We start from the raw sequence: 19,086 nt of genomic DNA on the forward strand, positions 1-19,086 counted from the left end.
GGGTAAGAACTGTGAGACCAGCCTGTCCAAAGAACTCTGTTTTCGCTGCTTAGCGCCCTCACAGGTCGGGAGGGAGATTTACAACCAAGAATCATTGTATTTCTGTCACAACCTGTCATACATTAAGAGAAATAAGTTGCCAAAGTAAGGTAAAAATGTCCTTCTTCTTTTTCTCCTGTTTTGTTGCAGATTTTTGCAGACCCCAGGCACATTTAACCACACATATGTATATCACAGGACATCCGAGTTTAATGACAATTAACTTGTTTTGTCAACATATAAATATACAAGGGAACACATATATTTTGATGTCTGTATCATTTATATTAAACAATTTACTGATATTTTAAAAAGTAACACGCATCACATGCAAAAAAACATTTTTTGAAGACCCCAGGGAGTTTTATGCATGCATATGTATATTACAGGATATCTAAGTTTAATGACAATTAACTTGTTTTGTCAACATGGAAATATACTAGGGAACGCACAAATTATTTATTTCTGTTTTAAAATTGAACATTTTATCTTTTTTATATAATATATATAAAAAATGGTCTAGCATGTGTGGGATTTATTGATGATGAAACTATAACCTTCAGTTTTCAAGCGTTTTTGGAGATTTTTTGGGAGATTTTTTTTCGAGTCATCTCATCATTCTGAGATTCTGATCTCTGAAAAATGTTGGTTTCCTGTCAGTGTAACGCTCATTGTGGTCCCTGTTGTTGCAAGGAAGTACGGTTCCTCCTCTCGATACTGGTTGATGAGAGTAACACTATTTGTGGTCCCCACTGGACAAAAAGGAATTCTGAGAATTAGCATAAATAAATAAAAATAATAATATTTAAATAACTGAATACAGAATGAAGACATTTATTTCTTTCTTTATCTATCTTGCTATTTATTTTTCACTATCAGATATAAACACTGCCATTTAATACTGTATGAAACGAAGATTTTTGTATGTAAAGGTCGTCATGCTTTCATATATTTTTATTTTCAAATTAAAAAATAGATTGTAACGACCCAGACAATTGCTTTGTTCAGTTTGTCTCATCTGTCTTTTATGTTACATGTATTGTAAGGGGAACAGGTCACATCGTTACTTAGCATGGGAATAGGGAGTGAGTGAATGAGTGGGGAGAATGTGTGTTGCTGTTTTGGGGGTTGCAGAGCATGGATGTGACTGGTTGATGAGCCGGACAGCGGCGGGAAACAACGGGAGGTTATATAAGGGGGTGCATGAGCCTGGGGACTGGAGACAGTCTAGCACTAAATGTGAATGAGAAACTGTGGGTGTGACTGAACAAGAGTGTGAGCTGTGACCGGAGAGAATATGCAGTGAAAGTGCCAAGACTAAAACAGGGTTATTATTTTGGTGCCGTGAATTCTGGCCCCTGACAGGAATTCTCTGTAGTTTCAAAGAAAACAAACATTTTGAGAATTCAATACCGTCTCGCTGAGTACTACTTCCTAAACATGAAAAGGTTACAATATACTAAATGAACGGATCGGATGAAAGCTTTCAATACAATCAGGATAATACATAATCATTATTTACAACATGTTGTTTGTCTCGTTATTTGTTAAAAACTGTAACTTTACTGCTATACTACTTGATATTATATATGGCAGGACTTGAACTCTAACTAGTCAAACTTTCACTCCAACTACGTAACCGCTATGTTACACAGATTCACATCTTAACCCTTTCAACAGACTAGTCTACTATTTACATTTATCCTATCGAAACGGCAATACATTGCCTCAATATAGGTTGAACAATTTTTCTATTCCCATGTGTGTGTGTTATTATCCATTAAGTGAAAAAATAAGTGATATCTGAAACAAAAACACACTGGAAATGTGAAAAAATGCCAAGTTATCAAAAGTGCCCAGCCATAGTGGAGTGTCAGGAGGTGAGTAGTGCGTGGATAAAAAGGACACTGTCCAGACAAGGTTTTGTAGGGCATTTGGTATGGTAATAATAGCATGTTTAACACAGAACCGCCGAGATTTTGTACTACATACCACCGCCGCACCCGCAAAATGTACGGCTCCATTTTAAAATGGCTTTGATGTGAAAATGAAAAACAAACAATCGGATACAACTTTTATTTGTGAACATCATACATAAAATTTTCAGAGCAGAAACACCGTACTTACATTGAAAATTAAACTTTTGTCTTATTTTTTTCAAAAAGAGCACAAATACATAAACACAAAAAACTGTAATAAAATCAACTTTACGCAATAAACTGCCTTTTCACAACGGGCGCAGACATCAAAAGTTCTGTTTTTATTGCATTTAGCAACCTGGCATTGTCTTTTATTCCGTGTGCCAGTGGGCGGAGCGCTGGCTGAAGGTTGAGGGGCATTTGCCAGTCGGCTTTCATGTCTCTTATCAAAATGTTTCTGCCGTAGCTCCAGGGCTAGCTGGAAAATCCAGGTGATTGTGTTGCCGGTGCACTCCTTGTACAAAATCAAAGCGTTGATGGCTGCCTGGTCCAAAACATTATAAAAAATACTGGATGCGCCACACATGCTCCCGAGTGGCGCATCCAGTAAAAGCACTCGCTAGAGTGCAGGATGCGCTCTATAGCCTGGACGTCGCGAGTTCGAGTCCAGGCTATTCCACAGCCGACCGTGGACGGGAGCTTCCAGGGGGCGGCGCTCAATTGGCCGAGCGTCGCCCGGGGGGAGGGAGGGTTAGGTCGGCCAGGGTGTCCTCGGCTCACCGCGCACCAGCGACCCCTGTAGTCTGGCCGGGCGCCTGCGGGCTTGCCTGTAAGCTGCCCAGAGCTGCGTTGTCCTCCGACGCTGTAGCTCTGAGGCGGCTGCACGGTGAGTTCGCAGTGTGTTAAGAAGCGGGCGGCTGACGGCACACGCTTCGGAGGACAGCGTGTGTTCATTTTCACCCCTCCCGAGTCAGCGCAGGGGTGGTAGCGGTGAGCTGAGCCTAAAAAATAATTGGGCATTTCAAATTGGGGAGAAAATAATTTAAAAAAACTAATTGGCAACGACTAAATTTTAAAAATAAAATTAAAAAAAAAAAAAAAAAAAAAGCCAACTCGTCGAGCTCACATTTCTGATCCGGAAGTCACCGTTATATCTCTGCTTTGCAAACTGGAAAGTCACATAATTCTTGCAGATTCTCAGAACACACACCTGCCTTGGTTTTAGTTTTTATCTACCACCAGGACAGAGAGAATTAATACAGAGAATTACTGCTTTACCTGTTTTAAAAAAAACACAGTGAAACGTTATCCTGCAAAACCAAATGACTAAATAAGTTATCCCTAAAACAACAAACAAACAAGAAAAATCAGTATTCTATCTTTCAACCCATTTTCAACAGAAGTAAATACATCAAATGTGTTGAACTTCATCGTAAAAGAATACTATCCAGGAATACATTATTCAACCAATCTGGAAAATCAGTTAATGCAGCACTTCTAACCTGTTATCACACTTGCCCTATGTTTTGTTGTCACTCTTTACTTGAGCGGGTCTTTTATGAGTGCATTGTTACTTAGACATTAAGACCTGAACTGTATAATCACTTCCATCCAAAGTTCTGTAGAAGACAAGCAAGCACGTGCAGGTTTTTAATAGAAACCAGAATTCGTCAGAATTTTGAAGTGTTTTTTAAAAGACTAAAGTTCACTGAAAGATACTTTATATTTCCTCAATAAAAATAAGTAGTATATAAATAGGAAACAAAAAGTATAAAGTAAACAAAACATTTGGAATTTACTAGATTGTGAATTATTTAAAAACGACATCCAAAGAGGCAATGGGTTCAGAATGTGTATTAATAATCCAATTTAATGAACATACTGTACTTGTATAAGCAGAAAACAAAACACAGGATACTTTCTTAGCCGTGATTCTCCTTCCCTGGGAGACTTGGTCTATCCTCTTCATTGCTGAGATGTTGGCTGAGGTACAGCATAACTGGCTGGAGGGTGGGATGGTGGCAAAGTGCCAGAGCCCTGTTATCGTTATTTATCCAACACCACATTCCCCGTTCATAAAATGAAGTATTTTTCTTGGTGCCCAAAACAAAAAGAGCTGCATTGCACTGTTCAATCTATAGTAATCTATGTATTATGTAACTCCCGACTTTTTGAACTCTGTATTTGGAATAGCAACAGGTTGTACTGTGTGGGAAAGTCTGGGGTAGAGTAACCGAGGGGAGGTACATTGGTCCCCGTATCACCAGAAGTCTGTATCCTATTTAGCTCTGCATGGGTAGATGAGATTAAAAGATGTAGTTCTGCTGGCAGATCTAGGGGACAGAAAACAACATATCCCAGAATGCAACATGGTAATAAACTGATGGTGTAAGACAATTAATTAAATGTCTACAGATGAGGGTCATGTAATTAGGAAAACCTGTATATGAGGCCAGGCTAGACAGACTTTGTTGTATTTTTTGTTGCTGGACTAAGGTCGGTGAGTAGTCTGGAAAAAGACATCTGAAAATATTTTGTTTGTGTAAACCAAAAGTGAATAAGAATATGTTGTGTTACAGAGGAAAGAAGGAACTAGCCAAAGTTTAGTCAGAGAGAGCTAGGTTTTGTTTGTTTCTTTTTGGAAAAGTCTTTGTTTTACGGTTAAAAGGCCAGACGCCCTATTTGACGCTTAAATAAAAGAGCATTGTACAGTGCTATACCACATCTCCGGTGTCTGCTTTCCTGGGTTCCCCCAAAAGAGGTGATATTGTGGTTTAAGCACCCCAGCTACACTACCAGTAGGGGGTGCTTCTCCATCAAGTGTCATACAATTATGCAATTAGAGAAGTACATAGATAACCTTTCTACCTCAGCTGTCTTGAGGTCTTGTTTGCCAGTGATGAACAGCAATAAGATGTGGCTAAAGGAGGACAGTTCCCACTGGTAATTAAGCAAAAAAATCTTACCAGCTCCTTTTGGGTCCAGGAGAATGTGGGGACATTAGTTTGCATTTAGATGGAAGTTCACCCAGTAATTCATCTGTGAAGATAAATACTAAATTGAAAGAAGGGTATGATACAGACACGACCAGATAAAAAAAAACAAAAAAAAAACGTATAATTCACATAACCATTTAAGAACATTCTTGGAAACTTACATTATTATTATTATTATTATTATTATTATTATTATTATTATTATTATTATTATTATTATTATTATTATTATTAAAAGGATGTTTTATGTATGTTACTCAATGTTTGATCAATAGATGATATGTATTATTTAAACTATGCATATAAAGAATGTAAGCTATAGTTAAATGTATTTTAGATTTGCAGAAGACCTTTAACCTATACACCAATGAGGTGTTGTATCATATACAGTATGATACAAGGCTTTTAACACCCTCTGGAACATTCGGTTTACAATCCAGCCTCAAAACAGCCAATGTTTTCACACGTGTTGGTGGTCAGATATGCAATGTTATTGTTGGTAGAAAGGGATGCATATTTACAGCACAATATACAGTACAGCTGGGAAGTTTGATTAAATGTCACCATAGAGATATATAATACAGGTGCTATAGTTTGTGATTTTGTGAATCTCACCATTAGTAATGGCAGCACTAAGATTTTGATTTTGTCCAGACCCTTATCAATTTCCCTATTGCTGTCTCTAAGTAGCTTTCATCTCAGACTGCCCATTGTGTGAGATCCTCATTCCAGAAAGTCATGCGTGGTTTGACCATTCTACTGAAGGCCCCTCCTGGTCTGTGCAAAGGCTTTGATTAAGTCTAGGTTGCTTGTAGTGTACAGTATATCTATAGAGGTCTCTATTACAAGTATTACTTTGAGTTAATGCTTGGCCTTTGACATAAGGATTTTTATCTAATAGTTTTAATAAAAACACTTATTTCCAAAAAGATTACAAATATATGTATACAGAAATTGCATTTATTGAAAACAAACAAAAAGTTAAAACATAGATTGTTAAATTTCCTAAAATATATAGTTAATGCTGTATTACAATTGCTTCTATTGAATATATAATGGGTTTTAATTAACTGAATTGAATTGAATTGAATTCAGGACATTGGGATATAGCCTGAACCCAAAGGATATTTTTTCTTTCCTGAATTATGGATGGGTGGATGCACTTAATGCAACTGGCAGCACTGAAATTGAAAGGCTTATTTCCTGTATCTGAAAGTGAGAAATAAAGATAGATAGCTTGAGGGGAAATCAATCTGCCTAGATCCAGCTGATGCCGCCACATAGTCTTATAGCCAGTTCTACACATGTACAAAAGTGGAGGGTTAATTCCATTACCCTGTGTTAAACTATAATTCTGAACAAAATGGAATGCTAAATATCTAAATCCCAATCCCTGTGCACTATTTGCAATGCTTTATTTGGCTATTGCTTTATATAGGATGTAGTTTATTTCAAATACTCATAGGATGTAGTTTATTTCAAATACTCATAGACAAGGAACAAATTATGTCATTCTAAATTTATAGTCATAATTCTTGTTTTTTACAGACCTGTACTAAGGTCTCAAGATTCATCATTTTTGCTAACAGATCCTTTTTGAAAAGAATGATAAGTACTGAACAATTCAAGGTGATAACATTTGAACAGAGTTATATTATGTGGCACTTTTATCCTACTGTTCTATCGTTTTAAGAGATATTATATTTTCTTATTACTTACACAAGGAACCCTACGTGATCTCTTCAGATTCTGTAATAGTAGCAAGACTGCATTATTTACTAGATTTAATAAATGTGCTAGTGTACAGTACATTTCCTAATATAATTTTACAATACTGTGCAGTATGGAGACTTCTAAGATTGGCTACCTTGTTTCCAGTGTTCAGTAGCTTGGTAACATCCATTGCTTAGGTTCAGCAGGCAAATGGCTTGACACTGAAAGATGAGGTTGTCTGCAGCTCCACAGTGCCCTGATTGGTAAGAGGGAACATTGAAATTGGGCACTTCCCATGTACAGTATTGTATGGATAAAAATGCATTCTGTAGGCCTGTGGAGTTGCATATAAATGCATACACTTTTATAACTAATTTAAAAGTATTAAACATATACCTAAATCATATCTGTAATTGTTATAATTAAACAATCTAAATGTCATTGATAAAAATTATTATATAATCTATTATTTTTGGGTATACATGGCAGAATGGTGATGTAAGGATAATTCTCTCAAATCCTAGTTAACTACAGTGTCATACAAATTTACATCTTAAACCAATCTCATGCTGTGGGCACAGTACGTCTTTTGAGCCTGCTTCATCAACTTCAGCTGTCTACTACCAACAAGAGACCCAGCGGCCGAAAATGTGAAGAGTGTAGTAATTAGTTTGGCATGCAGTGAGTCAGCAATACCAAAGTTTAATAAGCAGGACAGTGAATGAAAAGGAGAAGTGGCTTACATCTCTCTCTCTCTCTCTCTCTCTCTCTCTCTCTCTCTCTCTCTCTCTCTCTCTCTCATTATCTTGATCTTACTGCAGGCCTAACAGTTTTGAAGTGCTTGCCTTAGATGGAGTGAGCACTGGAATACTTCAGTTCTATACAGCCCCAGAAAGCAATGACTGGCTTCGAGCAATATCAACCAACATCAGTGACCTAACGCTTCAAAATGTAGGTGATGTGACATTTTTATAATTGTCTACATCCCATTACATTGCATTTTAAGTTGTACTGTAGATGTGAAACAATGCTGTTTATTAGTACTTATGTAAGAGTGTTAAAGTGGTAATTTAACTACAAATTGACCTTTTAACAGTAGCTTAGGGCTGTGTCAGTGTATTTTTTTATATGAATGTAAAAAGTAATATTATTATCAGTTTGGAATAAAGAAACTTAATCATGTTCATATAATTACAGTACAGCTTGTAATACAATCTGCTTTTTTCTTTGAGTATTTGTGTCATTATATTATTCTGATGCTTTGTTCAATTCAATCAACCTGATCTACTGTAAATACTGTATTTGTTTGGAACCAGTAACTTTGTTGATTTCTGCATTGACAAATGCTCGCATTTTTTTCAGCTTGCCTGTGAAGGACCTGGTACATGTTGTTGTAATTACTTATCAATGAAAGTTTTGGCTGGTGATGTGTGATCTGTGAGAGATTTAGGTGGTAATGTACAAAATTAAAGCGTAATCCCCACATATCCTAAAAGACACATGACATGCCCTGGATATTAGATTGAGTAGATTTTATAAGTCTGGTGATGTAATTTCAGGAAGGGTAAACTGTATTGCCAGATTATTATTTATTATTATTTATTTCTTAGCAGACCCCCTTATCCAGGGTGACTTACAATTGTTACAAGTTATCACATTATTTCACATTATACAGATATCACATTATTTTTTACATACAATTACCCATTTATACAGTTGGGTTTTTTCTGGAGCAATCCAGGTAAAGTACCTTGCTCAAGGGTACAGCAGCAGTGTCCCCCATCGGGGATTGAACCCACGACCCTCCGGTCAAGAGTCCAGATCCCTATAATCAGTTCATGACACAAGTCAAAGAACCCCCACCCACCCACCCACCCACCCACGCACGCACGCACGCACCCTTTTTTAGCCTGTCACTTAATTCTTCCCTCTCATGTAAGTCTTCCCTCTCACTGAATTGTAACTCTACTTTTTACTTAATAACTTGAAAAATGCTTTTTAAATATTTAATGACCCACAACCAATTCTTCAAAATGCAATGCATTGTATGCAGAAATGTGCAGCTATATATATATATATATATATATATATATATATATATATATATATATATATATATATATATATTTTAAAGCATGATTTTAATTATCATGTTATTATGAACTGGTTGTCATTCATTCTCTCCAGTTAATGATGGCAGGAATGTATTTGTTAAAGAACAATGCCAGCGGAAAAAGCAGGTTATTCATTTTTTTTTTTTTCTGAAGTAATGTGTTTCCCATTAGTAATTAAGCTTGCAAATGATGGTACTGGTTATTAAGGAGCCAATTAACCAAGGGAATGCTGCTCTGCTTCCTTTCAGTTCCCTGTTGCAAACCAAGGCTTACCACAAAACAAAAAGACAAGTTTGATGAGCTCCTCTTAATCCCATGTTGCATCACTTGTTGTGCATCTAAAAATAAGGCTGTCACAATTAAGCTTTATTTAGCTTGTATTATTGGTAATTGGATGTTAATGGGCTTGCAGTGTGTGTAAAGAAAGAGCTATGCTGGTCATTTGTTTCTGAACTACCTGTAATAATTTGAAGAGAAAAAACCTGCACCACAAAATCAACTTGCATTATATATTTAATTTTATTTTCATAAAAGTATCAGCAATGGTATTGTAGACACATGACCTCATCAAAGCTACACACTTCAGAAATGGAAATATGGTATTTTTAATTCCATGACCTCATCAAAGCTACACACTTCAGAAATGGAAATGTGGTATTTTTAATTCCTTGGAAGAGATATGTTTATTTATTTATATAAAAGTATAAAAGCATGAAAGCTATAGCATATCCCCAGCAGTAACTGCCCCAGGTTTTTCCGTGTGCCTCAGCCCTGTAGGTCCTTGGCTTTCTCCTCCATTGTAATATAGCTATAGAGCAATTAAAGTGAACATGCCTCTGCTTTCACTAAAATGGCCAAAATCCATGTTATCCAAATACCTTAGTTTAAAAAAAATACAAACTGTTACTCTGGAATGTTTGACTGAGCATTTTTTGGGATAGAATCCTTATTGTGTCAGGCACTTTTATACAATCAAACAATTGCTCCTCTTAGACAGAAATAGGTGTCTAGCTTATTGAACTGATGTTTTGCAAACAAACAAGAGCTGTGCACATCTAAGACCCCGTTCACACTTACGATTTAAGGTGGTCTATGAACGCTCCAAAAAAGAAAAGGCAGCCCAGGGCCTTTACATATGATTGAACGCAAATCAGACTAGGGCCGGCCTTTTCCTATCACATGACTGTAGTGTTATAATACGTATGACACTGTCGTAAAGACACATTGCTTTACAGTAGTTGTAAGCTGTATGATGAGAGTGGATACACATGTGCGTGTGCAGCAATAAAGTAATATTCTGTCCTTCCTGAAAAACAGCATAAGAGAATATTACACTGGTGGCAAGGATCAAAAATAAATAAATAACTAAAAAAAGAAAAACACAAGAAAGCAAAGAAAGAAGAAAAACGAAGCAACAAAAGTGAGTACTGCCAAAGTTTTTACAATACAAAATGACACTGCCCGGTAACAATGGCTTGGTTTACATGTGAAAATCGGCTCTTCAGTCATGACTGTGTGACTTTGTCATGTGAATACATCGTGAAACAGCAAAAGGACGTCCTTTTGGCAGCGTGACTTTAAGGGCAGGGTCAATCGCTTCCTCACGATACAAATAGCTGTAAAAACCCATGTAAACCGGAGCAGGAATCATGCTTGTGGCTCACGAGATTTCAACAGTCAAGATCCTGTTCTTCTGACTTAATCTCACGTAATCTCCAGCAGAAAGGCCTACAAAACATACCCCCCCCCCCCCCCCCCCCCACCCGGTTCTACTCATACCTACAACCGCTGATGGCAGTCATTATCACGGTACATTTTAAACATCATCAATATTAGACAAAGAAAAAAAAATAGCAAAATATATTAAATTATTACTAAAAGTTTTTTACAAAGGAGGATGCGGACAACATGCCCCACATGTCGACCTTTTCCTATCCAGTTTTAAATAACTTTAGCATAACAGAGGCAGAAGTGTTAAAGGGACTAGGAGCTGTTAAAATAAACAAATCCCCTGGGCCAGATGAGATCCTCCCAATATTACTCAAAGAAATGAAAGAAGTTATTTACAAACCGCTAACCAAGATCATGCAACAGTCTCTTGACACGGGTTGTACCGATACACTGGAGAATTGCAAACGTAATACCGATCCACAAAAAGGGAGACACAACCGAACCAGGTAACTACAGACCAATAAGCCTGACTTCTATTATATGTAAACTTATGGAAACTATAGTAAGATCCAAAATGGAAAATTACCTATATGGTAACAGTATCCTGGGAGACAGCATGGTTTTAGGAAAGGGAGAGCGTGTCTAACTAACTTGCTTGATTTTTTTGAGGATTCAACATTGACAATGGATAATTGCAAAGCATACGACATGGTTTATTTAGATTTCCAGAAAGCTTTTGACAAAGTCCCACATAAAAGACTAATTCTCAAACTGAACACAGCAGGGATTCAATGAAATGCATGCATGGATTAGGGAGTGGTTAACATGTAGAAAACAGAAAGTACTGATTAGAGGAGAAACCTCAAAATGGAGTGAGGTAACCAGTGGTGTACCACAGGGATCAGTATTAGGTCCTCTGCTATTCCTAATCTACATTAATGATTTAGATTTTGGTATAGTAAGCAAACTTGTTAAATTTGCAGACGACACAAAAATAGGAGGAGTGGCAAACACTGTTGCAGCAGCAAAGGTCATTCAAAATGATCTAGACAGCATTTCGTAACTGGGCAGACACATGGCAAATGACATTTAATAGAGAAAAGTGTAAGGTACTGCACGCAGGTAATAAAAATGTGCATTATAAATATCATATGGGAGATACTGAAATTGAAGAAGGAATCTATGAAAAAGACCTAGGAGTTTATGTTGACTCAGAAATGTCTTCATCTAGACAATGTGGGGAAGCTATAAAAAAGGCCAACAAGATGCTCGGATATATTGTGAGAAGTGTTGAATTTAAATCAAGGGAAGTAATGTTAAAATTTTATAATGCATTAGTAAGCCCTCATCTAGAATATTGTGTTCAGTTCTGGTCACCTCGTTACAAAAAGGATATTGCTGCACTAGAAAGAGAGCAAAGAAGAGCGACCAGAATTATCCCGGGTTTATAAGGCATGTCGTATGCAGACAGGCTAAAAGAATTGAATCTATTCAGTCTTGAACAAAGAAGACTACGCTGTGATCTGATTCAAGCAATCAAAATTCTAAAAGGTATTGACAATGTCGACCCAAGGGACTTTTTTGACCTGAAAAAAGAAACAAGGAACAGGGGTCACAAATGGAGATTAGATAAAGGGGCATTCAGAAGAGAAAATAGGAGGCACTTTTTTTACACAGAGAATTGTGAGGGTCTGGAACCAACTCCCCAGTAATGTTGTCGAAGCTGACACCCTGGGATCCTTCAAGAAGCTGCTTGATGAGATTCTGGGATCAATAAGCTACTAACAACCAAACGAGCAAGATGGGCCCAATGGCCTCCTCTCGTTTGTAACTTTTCTTATGTTCTTAAAAACAGATCACACACACACAATGTAGAAACTGTGGTGGACTATACCCACACCATGGAGACTGTCCTGCAAAAGGCAAGGAATGCACAGCATGTGGAAAGCAGAACCACTTTGCAAGACAATGTCGCTCTAATTTACAGCAAGCAGAGCAACACAAGAATAATTACAACACAAACAGAAGTCACAGCTCACAATTTAAAATCAATCAAATAACACCACAAGAAGGACAGTCAGACTCCTACAGCAGTGATGAACCATAAGTTTTTGTAGCTGAAAGCCACAGGCACGCTAAACAGCCACAAGCACAGATACAAATAAATTATGCTAGAATGACAGTAATGACTGATTCTGGAGCTGCAGTGAACATTATCAGTGAAACAGCATAAAACAACCTAAAACCATGACCAAAACTAAAGCCAGACAACACTAAGATATACTCTTATGGTTCCAAAGATGCACGTACAGTCTTGGGGAATTTTGCCTGTTGCATAGAGTCTAAACAGACATTTACACAAGGAACATTTTATGTTGTACAGGGAAGTGACAGTTCACTTTTAAGCTACCAGACAGCTTCTGAGTTAGGACTGATCAAAATTGTCAATGCAATACCTCCTCTCACAGCAAAACGTACTGTAGCAGAAGAACTAGTTAAACAAAATCCTCATCTGTTTCAAGGTAGCAGAAAGCTTAAAAACGTCCAAGTGCGCTTGCACATCAGCCCTTACATATGGCCAACAAGTCAGCTACACCGCAGAGTTCCGTAAGAAAAAAAGTTGAAGCAGAACTGACTGGACCAACACCCTGGGTCTCGCCGGTAGTGACACCCTCGAAAGTCGCTGCCATACACCAAGCAGCAAATCCCAAAGACGGTAGCGAACTTCAAAGTTTTCTTGGAATGACCAACTATTGCTATCATTTCATCCCAAATTTTGCCACTGTTACAGCACCTTTGAGAGAGCTCACGAGAAAGGACGTTACATGGCACTGGGGTGAAGAACAAGACACAGCACTGAGAACGCTCAAAGATAACCTCACAAGTGAGTCAACAATGGTATTTTTGACCAAAACAGAGAAACAGAACTAATCATTGATGCTAGCCCTGTAGGACTACGAGCCATCCTCCCCAGACTTGCTCACCAGGCTACAGTCCGACAAGTGCGTGCCGGGGTACCTGCATCCCACTTCTAACACCAATGTAGTGAACCTCAGTTCACGCAGGCAGGCGCATCACACAGGGCGAGGCAATCCACAAACAGGCAGAGGATGGGCGTGAACCCAGGACCTCTCGCACTAAAGCATAGCGTCTATACCGCTGTACAAAAGAGCCGGCTTCGTTGCAAGGAGTGTATATCGGGCTTATGTCTTTGTGTGTGATTACGTCACCTACCAGGACTGCTGCTGCCAACCCCAGTGCATGCTAAACTACGTATGACACTGTCGTAAAGACACATTGCTTTACAGTAGTTGTAAGCTGTATGATGACAGTGGATACACATTTTGGTTCAAGTAATATTGTCTCCTTTCTGGTCAACAAAGTAAGAGAATATTACAATTACCAATGTGGTTACATAGCTCAGTAGACACTCCCATACTCTCATGCACGCGAAAGGTGAATGCTCTGCTAGCCAAGACGGCAATGAATCAATATTGTATGGTAATTATTTCTACACCATACAACTTTAATAATAAAAATATTTTATAAAAATATTAAATTAAAAAAAAAAATGTAATGGGATAACGTTCATATATATATATATTTTAAATATATACCATAAAATTGCTACTGTGCTGTAGTTTAAGGTGCAAAGGCACCTTAAACCACAAAGATAAACAGGGTTGCAGACCTAAATATGTGGCGGCCCTGAGGCGCCCCCTAAGGCAGCCCTGGGCCAGCACTGTAGTGTGAACGGGGTCTAAGATTCAAACAAAAAACAATTCCACAGTAGCTGACTTTAAAAGACTTACATGATAAAACACCACCCACATAATAAATAAATAACAAATACTTTATAGTCTTAATAGAAGTAGTGTGTATTTTTAGCCCTGCAATATAAGAGATATTGGTCAGTGTTGTCAGGCCATGGAGGTTTGCATTTAGAGTATTCCCTAGGCAGTGGGAAGGCTGTTTGAATTAGATGGCATACATGGACTAGTGTCCTGTGGGTTGGTTCTTAGTGTGATTGTGGTCCACTTATAGGTCGGTATGCACCTGGACAGATGGGTGCCACCAGGAATTGAAGCCAGCAAGGATTGGCAGCATACAGCTGTTTGGCTGTATCTGTGTTCTGTAATTGCCATCTGTGATCTTGCTCTCCAGTCAGAAATTATTATTCTGACCTCCACACTATTGATTTATTCCTTACGCTTATTTCATTAATACATTTTTGGAAGCTCCCTAAATTCAAGCAGGTAACACTGTACTCATGAACACAAATCCATATGTGCTCATCTGCAATACAGTATGTAAGAGATGTTTTGTTTCCTTTTTTTCCAGATGAAAATGGCAAACAAGTGCTGTTTACCTAATGACCAGGTAAGGATATTTCTCTATCCATTATAGACATATCAAAACATTCAATTTCCCATTTCCCATGTAATGATTTTATTGTTTTTGTAAGACTTCTATGACAGTCAATTTAGTTTAGTTTCTGTAAAGAAAAGAAAAGTATGGCCTATATTGACTTTATTATTAGCTTAGTATTTTTATTTTTTGTAGGGTTGTCTGTACAATAATCTTTTACCTATATACCTGTGTGTATATATATATATATATATATATATATATATATATATATATATATATATATATATATATATATATATATATATACTGCTGTGCAAGTCTTAGACATGTTGCATTTTTCTACCCTGATGCATTATGAGCATCAACAATTTACTCAATAATCCGAAGCATAATCAACAAGTACAGAGAAACATCATCTGTAATTGACAAACCCAGCACTGGAAGACCCAAAAAGCTGTCTAACAAGGATGAGCAATATTTGAAGATAATAGCCTTAAGGAATAGAAAGAAGACAAGCGTTGAATTGACAACAGAACAAGCAGAATGCACAGGTGTCGTTGTCCATCCATCAACAGTCCAGCACCTTTGACCATTGTTCCATAGTCCAATTTTTGTGTTCTATTTTAGCCTTTTAGTCTTCTTCCCCTTTCTTAACAGAGGTATTCTTACTGCAACACATCCTTTAAGTCCTGATTTCAAGAGTGACCTTCATACTGTTGATTTGATGGACAAATCAATTCAACGCTTGTCTTTTTTTGTCCAACGTTTTAAAATCGATGCTGGACGAATCTGGTTTGCCCATGCCATTAATTTGGACGAGTCTAGTTTTGTCCAAAGCTTCAACATCGATCCTGGGCCAATCTAGTTTTGCCTATGCTAATTATTTGGGTGACTCTAGTTTTGCATTTCTACACTCTCCTCTGCCAGCTTCCAAGTGCGTGCCGGGGTAACTTCCTTGGCTCCAGTTATGACAACAATGTAGCGACTGTGTGCTGGGTTTCCAGCGGCGGTGCAGAAAAGGCAGGACACCAGGGCTGGTTTTAATAGCAGTTAAAACCACTCTTTTTTATTAGTTCTCTCTCCCAAAAAGTCCAGTCAAAAAGTCTCGCTCCTCCATACGCGCAGGCAAACTATATCCTTTTACAGCCAGTTATTTAGTAAAAATAGTAGTGAATTACAGAATTAATAAAAAAGGCAGGAAGGATGCTTATCAGGGCGATGTATAAAATACTGACTTGCCTGTCCTTTTATGAACTATGGGAGGGATCAAACACTTCACGGTGTTTGGACACCTCTGTAGACAACAGTTTCATTCATGATTTTTCCTGGCTAACACGTGTTGTCAGCACTTGGCTGTGATTGGTTAATCCACTGACGGTACTGTGCGGCAGCCAGAAAAAATTATTCTGCATTCGATTTGAGTGGTACCACTCTAGCGTTATCATCCCGCGTTGATCTGTCCAACACCATATGAAAGCAATGGCAGCGATACAGGTGGCAAAATGCCTCGCCTGTCTGTCTGTCTGTCTGTCCCGGGCTTTAGGCAGTGTTTTAGCTGATGGACAGTACTGTCGCACAAAGTCACCAATACATACATCTCTGCAATACATAGTGGCTGTCCAGCAAAGCACAGCTCTCTGACAAACTCATTAACACAGTCGTTATTAAAATGTGTGCAAAAGCCACACAAATGGATTGCTTGACTCTCAGTTCAATTTATTGTTTTAGCTTAATGTGTCACTTACTTTCAGTATGTTCTTTTATTCTGTCAGCGTGAACATGTACGTCAATGCAGCAGTATTTGCTATGCATCTTCTGCCTCATCTGACCCACTTCTGCTATTTCTGCTTTTTGTGTACTTCGAAACATTTGTTTTCTTTTGAATATTCATAAACTGATTTACATTTTCTCCCCATTCCATCCACTAAAAATATTATATATTCATGTAAGTATTAGAATTTAGTTTTTGATCTAGCTAGTAGTTACTAAGCCCATACTCAAAGTCTGATTGGCCAACATAACAGGTGATAATGTGTTTGTGAAGTGACAGAGAACCACGTTTGAATGTTATTTGGTCCTCTGACGTCTAGGATAAACAGCATTTTTTTTTTAAACAGCATTTTTTTTTTTAATAAATTTAGTTGTTGCCAATTATTTTTTATTATTTTCTCCCAATTTGGAATGGCCAATTATTTTATTATGCTCAGCTCACCGCTACCACCCCTGCGCTGACTCAGGAGGGTGAAGACGAACACACGCTGTCCTCCGAAGTGTGTGCCGTCAGGCGACCGCTTTTTTTCACACTGCGGATTCACCATGCAGCCACCCAAGAGCTACAGCGTCGGAGGACAACGCAGCTCTCTGGCAGCTCACAGGCAAGCCCTCAGGCACCCGGCCAGACTACAGGGGTCACTGGTGCACGGTGAAATATATGCCGTTAAGAAACTTTCATTGTGAGTGGCGTCTCATAGTTCGTCTTGGATACACGTGGAAGTTAGAACCTAGCGATCAACAATCGGAAACCAGAAGTGAGGATCAGGGATTTAATAAAAAACAGATAAAATAGATTTTCAGTAGCAGAGGATTATGATTTTACTGTATACTGTTTACGGCAGCGCTCAGTGTTTTAATAAACAAATAAAATAAAAGGTTGACCAAAACAGAACACAGCACTTTAAGCCAAAATAAATAGACGAACAAAACGATAAAACAGTAAACAGACTGTTTTACGAACAGTAAACAGAGTAAACGAACAGACAAACAAACACGGTGAGTTTAAACAACTATTTACATTTTCTTTTCTCCTCTCCACACCCGTTCTCCACTCACCGAACACACAACCCCGAGTGAATGAAATGTGCATCTATATATACTGTTGTGCCGGGATTCAATTACTAATTAATTATTCACTTGAATCCCAGCACGTGAATTAATTATGTGCAACCTCGTGCTCACATATTAATTACTTTAAATGCACGTGAAGTGATGTGCAATCCTCGTGCCTAAAAACAATTATACATTTTAAATAACTTGTGCTGCACACACCCATTTATATCCAGTGCAGCCATCTCTATACACCAACATTAACACACCACATGCAACATATAACACAGAAATGCACACAGGGGCGGGTCACATTGCCACAGCATGCAATACAATAAGCATCCAAGAAGGCACTGTTCACACTGTATTAACAATTTTAACTGAACACACATGCTAGCAGCATGGTTAAAAATGCTATGTGCAAAGTAACTGTTTAACATGGTGATTATTATCACAGCCTCTGTCAACAAGTACAGGTGATTATATTCTGACACAGCCTGTCACCATATAATCACCTGTACTTGGAGACACAGACGCTGTGTCACAATATAAACACCTGCACTTGTTGACTGAGAGGCACTGAAGCACATAGCATTTTAATGGGTGAAATTCTGCCAGTACTCACCGGTACTCAGTCCCGGGACTTATTTTAATGCCAGTATTGGGTACCGGGACATATTTTAATGCTGGTATTGGGTACCGGGACATATTTTATCTGCTTTTCAACTCCTCTCTTCAACCTTATCTCAGTTGGCGCCACTATCCAGATTTCATTCAGCACAGTCCATGCTGCTTGCATTCTGATTTTTCATACTGCTTCTGTTTCTGTTGGCTGCTATTGGACAGCATTACTGCCAGTATAATAACTACATGTTGATTTGCTGAGTTTTCATTGTGATCGGATTTAATTTTAGCCTGCATCACACATTTCCACCCATTTCACTTTGTGTCAGTGCTCATTGGTTGATCAACTAGAGAAGCCTTTAGCAGTGCGACGTGAAAACAGCGGCATGGAGTAATATTATTTTCTTTACTAGTGCGGAGAAACTATTTGAATATTTGCACATTAATTTGAAGGGGAAAATCCACGTCAGTGTCCGCCATAAATTACACAGTTGATAAATATTAGAAATAATTATCGTAAGGTGTTTTGCCTTGCACCGGTTTACCACCTCGTTCGAATTTGCACTAGTTTAGGCATGTGATATGTGGGACAGTATGGATGCAGGATCAACAAAGTGAAGTGCTTTTTCAGATTTGACAAGCGAGTCAGAATCAGGGGGTACAGATGCAGGTACATTACCCATAAATGCTTCACGCTTTCCAAGCACAGACCCAACTTGCAAGGTAAATGTTATTTACCACTTTGTTTATCGTGCAGAAACTACAATGGCAGGGATTTAATAAAATAAAAAAATTAAAAAAACATGTGATGTCTAC

The 19,086-nt window shown here is 38.1% G+C and overlaps 1 protein-coding gene across 1 annotated transcript in view; it reads left to right on the forward strand.

Annotated features, from left to right (window-relative positions):
* Positions 1 to 19,086, forward strand: part of LOC117403160 (gamma-2-syntrophin-like) — a 97,965-nt gene that overhangs the window by 54,064 nt on the left and 24,815 nt on the right. The window contains exons 10-11 of the mRNA XM_034921452.2: positions 7,489 to 7,618; positions 14,794 to 14,832. Coding sequence (XP_034777343.1) covers positions 7,489 to 7,618; positions 14,794 to 14,832 — 169 coding nt within the window. The remainder of the gene's footprint in view (positions 1 to 7,488; positions 7,619 to 14,793; positions 14,833 to 19,086) is intronic.

Source organism: Acipenser ruthenus, chromosome 5 (assembly GCF_902713425.1).
Source record: "Acipenser ruthenus chromosome 5, fAciRut3.2 maternal haplotype, whole genome shotgun sequence".
NCBI classification, from domain to species: Eukaryota; Metazoa; Chordata; class Actinopteri; order Acipenseriformes; family Acipenseridae; genus Acipenser; species Acipenser ruthenus.